Source organism: Myotis lucifugus, unplaced genomic scaffold, assembly GCF_000147115.1.
Source record: "Myotis lucifugus unplaced genomic scaffold, Myoluc2.0 scaffold_601, whole genome shotgun sequence".
NCBI classification, from domain to species: domain Eukaryota; kingdom Metazoa; phylum Chordata; class Mammalia; order Chiroptera; family Vespertilionidae; genus Myotis; species Myotis lucifugus.
This window is the reverse complement of record NW_005871649.1, coordinates 66,565-74,764: the sequence shown is the minus strand read 5'-3', so window position 1 is coordinate 74,764 and position 8,200 is coordinate 66,565. Positions and strand designations below refer to the sequence as shown.

General features: G+C 41.5%; 1 protein-coding gene across 2 annotated transcripts in view; it reads right to left on the bottom strand.

Annotated features, from left to right (window-relative positions):
• RGS7 (regulator of G protein signaling 7) overlaps positions 1-8,200 on the bottom strand; it is a 61,243-nt gene that overhangs the window by 34,933 nt on the left and 18,110 nt on the right. For both annotated transcript variants that reach the window (XM_014447013.2, XM_006104739.3), the window contains exons 2-3: positions 7,254-7,304; positions 1,942-2,048 (exon numbers count right to left, since the gene is read on the bottom strand). In XM_014447013.2, coding sequence (XP_014302499.1) covers positions 1,942-2,048; positions 7,254-7,304 — 158 coding nt within the window. The remainder of the gene's footprint in view (positions 1-1,941; positions 2,049-7,253; positions 7,305-8,200) is intronic.

The following is an 8,200-nucleotide window of genomic DNA, read 5'->3' as shown; positions in this document are numbered from 1 at the left end:
AAAATCTTGCTTTCATGTGGGTTTTGAGTCACTTCTCTTAGAGTTCATTATTCCCTTCCCGGTTGTTTCTTTATTTGGGGAGGTGTGTGTGTGTGTGTGTGTGTGTGTGTGTGTGTACGTACACAATACCTATTCAACTTTTAAAGCACCTATTCTAGCTAGATCGGCCAGATATATTCTTTTATTTTTTGCAAACCACAAGTCTTCTTGCTGCCTTCTTCCAATTTTTCTTTATTCTTTTATCATTAAAAACTTCCTGAATATAAAAATGAAACTATTCTATTCTCTAATATTATGTGGCAATGTCATAAAAGCAGCCTTCTTCACTAATATTGTAAGATTTTTTCCTAGGAAAATTTTTTTTATTTATAGTAAAAGGCAATTGAATAACTAGCAAACCCTTGTAGTTTGCTAGAATTTAAAAAATATGCTTTTACAGTCTGCATAGACGTTAGGGCATTTTCATGTGTGAGTGTTGGCTTCTTTAGCTATGATAAAACCGATCCAAAACTGTCCAGCCATTTCTCAATAATCTTTGGCACATTTTTAATGTAGTGACAGTCATAAAAGAGGCCGGGAAAATCATGTCAGATCTCAATTCCAATTAGCGACGAGATGAAAATTAGACAACTGCAAGTTTACATTAATACAAAATGACATGATTAAAAATGTACTAAAAATTGAGACAGATTTACATATTGTTGCATGCCAATGAAATGAAGGGTTCTGTTTGCCTCAAACTCATGCCCTGAAGCTTTTTTCAGATTTGTAATGATGGCTAGAATCTCAATCATTCAGTGGAACAATTGTAAACATGATATTACAAGTTTTCCATTTTAATTCTTGATTTTTAAAATCCTTCCACGGAGCTGAATTTCAGTTCAATGTAATACAGAACCTTCTGCTTCCTGAAGCCAGCCCCTAACATGGAAGTGAACACCTGGACTGACCAATGTCTTGGTAGATACCATAGTAGGGATTCAGTTTTTCCTGGCTTTTCTGTCGTTTTTGTCTTTTAAAATCTGGGTTTTAAGATTCTATGATTATTAGATTTACAAATACTTAGATCCTATTTCAAATGTGGATGGCCATTAAAATTGTTACCATTTAATATTTAATACTAGAGGCCCGGTGCACGAATTCGTGCATGGGTGGAGTCCGGCCGGCCCTGCCCCCAATCCGGGTGGGGGTGGGGCCGATTGGGGGCGGGGCTGGCGGGGGGAGGGGTCACAGGTGGTTGGCAGGCCAGACCCACCCCCTGGTCAAATTCCTGGTCGGGGGCACCCATATGTAGAGGGTCGAATAATTAGCTAAATTATACCCTGGCACTACAACCATTCCATGAAAGTTTGCTTGGACTGGAGATCATTCTGTATCACAGGTGGGGGCCAGAGTATCATAAATTTATAAGCTAAAGTGTAACTCACGGATAAAGAACTCTCCTATCTTCCTGAATCCCATCATGTTCCTCTCTGGATATCTCTCAAGCCTTTGATATCAAATATAACTTTAGTCACCATAGAATTTAGCTTTCACAAATCATCTAAACCAGCGGTTCTCAACCTGTGGGTCGAGACCCCTTTGGCGGTCGAACGACCCTTTCACAGGGGTCGCCTAAGACCATCCTGCATATCAGATATTTCCATGACGATTCATCATAGTAGCAACATGACAGTGATGAAGTAGCCACGAAAATAATGTTATGGTTGGGTCACCACATGAGGAACTGTACTTAAAGGGCCAGAAGGCTGAGAACCACTGATCTAAACTAAGCTCAAGCCCTCTTTCTTCAGTTTAATATTCTTATGTCTTAAATTTAACAGACTGTTACTAACTAGCCTACGTTAAATAAGTTATAATTTTCAAATTTCCTGTCAAAACAATTAACAAACAAAATATGATGTCTGTTTTACTGTCAAAGAATATCTTCCTTAAACTTACTTGGAACCGGTAGAAGGTGCCATCATCCTTGAGGGTGAGGACGTGATCTGAGATTGGGAAGAAGTAGCCGTGGGCAGCCATCAACGTTCCCAAATGGAGGGCCTCCACTGTTGCACGGAAACAAACAAAAAGGCGTGAAAACCTGTTTAAATGACTGATGTACAGAAGTGTAGGGCTCTGTCATGGTTCCTTTTGTTGTTGTTGTTGTTAATCCTCCCCCATGGTCATTTTTCCACTGATTTTCAGAGAGAGTGGAAGGGGGGGGGGGAGACAGAGAGAGAAACATCGATGTGAGAGAGACACTTCGTCATGTTTCCTGTGAGCACAGTCTCGCACCCAGAAAACCTCGCTTTGTACCTTTTCGTCTTCGTTCAGCTCATTCCCAGGAGGAAGGAGGACAGATCTGGTTGCTGGCAGTGACCGTGCAGGGGTGAGCCCCACCCCGTGAAGACAAGAACACAACACAGAGGTATGGAATACTGAAACGCAGAGAGGATTCCGAAATCTCAGACTCTGACTCCTTCATTTTATAGATGGGGCGTGTTTTGCTATATGTTCATGTGGATCCACACACCCACAAACAATTCTATTTGCATGTATATAGCACTTTAGACTTTTATTTATTTCTTTGTTTTTTTAAATATCTTTTTACTGATTTCAGAGAGGAAGGGGGAGCGAGAGAGAAACATCAATGATGAGAGAGAACCATTGATCAGCTGCCTCCTGCACGCCCTCCCCTACTAGGGATTAAGCCCGCAACTGGGTCATGTGCCCTGACCGGGAATCGAACTGTGACCTCCTGGTTCCTAGGTTGATGCTCAACCACTGAGCCACGCCAGCTGGGCAGCACTTTAAACTTTTAAAAGTGCTCCCACTTGCATCACCCCCTGGCTTATATCATAAATATCAAACACTATCAGTGATCGTTCTAATGGATCACTAACGGTGATTTTAGCAGGGAATGTTAAACCACTTATGCTGCACTAACTGAGCCTACCGTCCTGTGAGTGTTCAAACTGCTCTAGCTTTTACTATATACAGTATTTTATTTACACAGTATTCTAGACATGGACGAGGATGAGGCTTATTTGACAATGAAAACATTGTATTTTCCCAACAGGCTGGAAAACAGAACATAATACTGTTAACTGTCATACTCGGTCTACAGCAGCCAACAACTGCTTCCAACAAAGAATTAATCCAATTTGATTAGGAGAGATATCGCTGTATTTGTGCAGGGATGACATAAGTTTGCTAACTTGACGTCTGGGCAATATGAAACTGTGCAGAATAAATTTTTTATTCTAACAAGTGCATATGTATACAGAAAATACAAAAGAGTGAGATTCCTTTATGTTTGTGTATATTTATACGCAATTTATTTATAGATTTGTTTCTGTTTCTTAGACAAGTAGCAGCTAAGGTGGTTCTTTAACTCAAGGATTCTCATAGTAGTTCCAGAAATGTGAAATCCAGAAAAAAATTTTTTTTTTTTAAAAAAGCAAGTGAGGTTAACGGATTAAAAAGTCTCTCATGTTTTCGATGGTTTATTCCTGTTGATGGTACTGCCTCAGTGACCAAAAATTTATTCGGCTGCCCTTGCACATCTGCTGGCAAATTAGGCATATTTATCAAATTTGGGGGCACGGTGGAGAGCTGGGAAGCAATGAATAATACAGTGGGTGCATGTTTATAAAAATGCAAGGCCAGGTGAATGTACCTACTGTGGAAGGACAAGATATTCTCCTTCCGTCGCACACCTGGCTGAGTCGAAATAGCTCAGAAGAGCGAGGCAGGGTGTGGTGTGACCCAAACCTCCACCATCTTTGTCTTACCCAGTGGTTCTCAACCTTCTGGCCCTTTAAATACAGTTCCTCATGGTGTGACCCAACCATAACATTATTTTCGTGGCTACTTCATCACTGTCATGTTGCTACTGTGATGAATCGTCATGGAAATATCTGATCTGCAGGATGGTCTGAGGCGACCCCTGTGAAAGGGTCGTTCGACCGCTAAAGGGGTCGCGACCCACAGGTTGAGAACCGCTGGTCTTATCTCCTACTATTTGCCAACAGTATTCCCAAAAAGCTGACCTACTCAGTTTGCCTGAACTTTCAGAAAATAAGTGTCTGCACCTGCTACTTTTCTAAGCTGGAAGCCAGAGCCCTGCCCTTGAATCCTGTTCAACCAGAGAGGGTAATCGGCAGGGAGTCCGGATGCCTGTTAATGGCTTGAAAATGTTTGGAACTCTCCCAGAAAGGAAAAAGCATCACCTACAGGTGTTATTTCACTTAATATGCTATTATTTTAGGCCCCGAGATACATTTCCAGCCGATGAATTTATCTTTTTCTGAGACTCTGGCTATGTCCTGGCTGTGCTTGGCCGGGTTCCAGCGTGAGCTTATTTCAACCGATATATCACGGTTTGTCTCCAACAGGAGCTTCTATTTGCTCATAAACGCTTTTTTCCCCCAGAATAAAAGCAACTTTCTTGGGCTGTTGCAGAACATTGAGAGCATTTCCCTGCAGCTGATTAGCATCCATCGTGGCCTTTACTCAGAGAAAAACGAATGATCTGGAACCTATGGGTGAGTAACCCTGGGAGGTTTCATCTTCTCTTCGACAGCGAAACCCTTTCTGTGCCATGAGGGTCATGGGAACCTAGGAAGGATTTTTCCCAGAGCAAAGCCCACAATAAAGTCCCACTAGTCTCTTTCTTTCTTTTTTTAAAAAATATATTTTATTGATTTTTTACAGAGAGGAAGGGAGAGGGATAGAGAGTTAGAAACATGGATGAGAGAGAAACATCGACCAGCTGCCTCCTGCACACCCCCTACTGGGGATGTGCCCGCAACCAAGGTACATGCCCTTGACCGGAATCGAACCTGGGACCCTTCAGTCTGCAGGCCAGTGCTCTATCCACTGAGCCAAACCAGTTAGGGCTTCTTTCTTTCTTTAAAAAAAATATTTTTATAGATTCAGAGAGGAAGGGAGAGGGAAAGAGAAAGAGATAGAAACATCAGTGATGAGAGAGAATCATGGATCGGCTGCCTCCTGTGCGCCCCCTACTGGGGATCGAGCCTGCAACCTGGGCACGTGCTCTGACCAGGAATCAAACCATGACCTTCTGGTTCATAGGTCGATGCTCAACCACTGAGCCATGCTGGCCCGGCTCCTCTCTTATTTTTAAATATTTTCAGAGAATTTACGGGGTTCCAATTAGACCTGGCCTTCTAATAATGGTTTAATCTCTCTTTAGGAACAGTTCCAAATGGTATGATTCGTTTCACCCATGCAACCATGAAAGGAACTTTCAGAATGTCACCTATGTTCTTGGCCCCATTTCATGAGAACCAGGCTGCCAGACTGATTCATTTTCTATGGGCAAAGTCTGTTCTATCTTCAGAACAATCATCAGTGCGTCTTGCTTTTCTTAAAAATCTAGCATAGAACTCTTCGCTCAGTAGAGGGTAAATTAGCTCATTAAAAAGTAAAACAACCAGATAAAAATTAATTTTGCAGCCTGTCATAAGTATGACTAAAGGATAGTATGCCCCCCAGACATGACTGACTGTCTTTTTATGCATCTTCAAATGGAGCTCTAAAGCATCCTTAAACCGCCAAACAAGCAAATAAAATCAGTTTTATACTCATTATAGCTATAATGATATCTCATGGATAAATTATAAGCAATAATTGTCTCTTACTCGCTTATTGTATCTGTATATTTTCCCTGCTTCTCATACTGTCACTGAGGTACACTTTCAATCTTAACTTACAAAAAAATATGCTTTTGAATCATCTTCATTCTTTGAGCAATAATATTCCTTGAAAATCAGGCTCCTGGTTATCAGTGATTGTGCCTGTTTAGTTTGGTTTTGGTTGTGTGTGTGTGTGTATGTATGTGTGTGTGCTGGGGTCCTCCGTCTGGTGCTATATTTTATTTCTATTTTTTAAAATATATTTTTATTAATTTCAGAGAGGAAAGGAGAGGGAGAAATAGAAACATCAACGATGACAGAGAATCACTGATTGGCTGCCTCCTGCATGCCCCCTACTGGGGATCGAGCCCACAACTCAGGCATGTGCCTCTGGCTGGAATCAAACCTGGGACCCTTCAGTCCACAGGCTGACGCTCTACCCACTGAGCCAAACCGGCTACGGCTGGTGCCACAGTTTATAATAAAGTCAGGCATGCTACTAAACGGAGGCCACGGTGTAATCTTGGTAAGACTGTGGCTTCCTTTCCCAATAATTATCACCTCTTTTCACCTAGTCATAATATGATGCTGGCAAGGGCCGCTTCATCTTGACTTAATTGTTTTAATTCCACTTAACCTGCTAGGATAAGTACAGTATTTTCAAAGCTCATGTACCAAAGGAACAGGGGATGCATATAGGCGTTTAGAATGAGAGCTACACTTTATGATAACATGGCTTTTATAAAGTCAGCTCAAAAATGAAGAAAAATAAAATGTCTGCATCTCCATGTGCTGTTATTTCCAGAGCGTTCTAAGGTGGAATAAGAGGTAGGAGCAAAGCCAAGCAGAATTCTGTTCTAATCAAGGGGAAGATGGGTTGAGTAGTTAGTGTATTTCCATCTTTCTCTGCCACAACCATCTCAGTCACTATAATCCCAATATTTTGTTGTTTTTTGTTTGTTTTCTCAGCATCTTTTGTAAACAAATACATCTTATTTTCATTTCAGCGATGTGAGCTGTTTACCACCTGTGCAGGCTCCTACAAAATACTATTTAAAAGGCATTAAGGATTCCTCACATACGTAGGAATTTGTCCCCGGCGAAGCAGAGCTGTTCCCGTGCCCTGCAAATCAGATTAGAACTGCAGAGTAGACACACTGTCCACCACAGGGAAGGGATCCGCGATTTAAATAAGAGCATTAAAAAGAATCACGTGGACATGATGGAAACTAACAACATTCTCAGACCTCATGCAAAAATGGAGCTAAGGCAATTATAAATTAATGAGATTTACTTTTAGGTGTTTTACGAAGAGAAATCTCATTACCTCCTGATCATTTGCTATAAATTCCATGCTCAATAGCACATGAACAGGCACACAATCGCCACCCAAATCAAGTTTTATAAAATGGAATATCAACTATGTAAAAAATGGTCAACACAGACCAAATACATTTTAGATGAATATATGTTGACTACCACTAAATCTGCATAAATGCTACCATCGTAGCTAAGTGTAATTATAACTTTTTCAGGTTTGTTTGCTTGTCAGAGTAGAAACATATTTCTTAAAAACCACAAAAATAATCAACGGGAAAATGATTTATTTACCTGGATCTTCTATAGTTAAGTTCTTTATTAACCACTGAACAATGTCTGACCCTAGAAAAAGAAAAAAAGAAAAACACAAATATATGTAAACATTTGTCTATATATATTCATTTCAAGAATTCTTCACTTTTGGCACTCATACTAGTATACAGGAGAGATGATGAAGAATCTGCAGAAAATGTTAGGTTGGAGGTAAATTTTGAAATATGAACAAGACAGAAATTTCGTTGCTGAAGGGGCATGTGTCAGAGTTCAAACGTGGAGAGCAGTCCACAAAAACCACCCATTGCACACTTTCTGTACACTGCTCGCTGGGAACAACAGGAATATGGAACCAGCAAGTGTCCATACTGCAGCCAGCAGGCCTTGAAATCTAGGCTAAAGAATTTGGGTTATTTTTCTATAAATCAGTCAGAGAAAGAGACACACTGTTTCTGAGCAGAAGATGACCTTGTCAAAGCAAGTTCAAGGAATTTGACTGGCCGTGCATGGGGAGAGCCTCAGACCAGATAGGAAGAAAGCAGAGTGTCAACATTCCTATGGGCTGCGGTCCAGGGTGGAAAGGATAAGGCTCCGGACCAGCTCAGTGTACAAGTGAATTAACACTAAATCGGAGACCTGCTTCAGGCCTTTGGTGAGTAGGAGAATTAACTAAATGAGGACTCGAGGTTCCCCAGGCCAGTGGCATTGTGAATCGAATGAATGGTGAAAATATGAGCAGAGCCCGGCCGGCGTGGCTCAGCGGTTGAGCATCGACCTAGGAACCAGGAGGTCACGGTTCGATTCCCGGTCAGGGCACATGCCCGGGTTGTGGGCTCGATCCCCAGTGTGGGGCGTGCAGGAGGCACCCGATCCATGATTCTCTCTCATCATTGACGTGTCTGTCTCTCTCTCTCTCCCTCCTCCCCCTTCCTGTCTGAAATCAATAAAAAACATGTTTTTCGTTA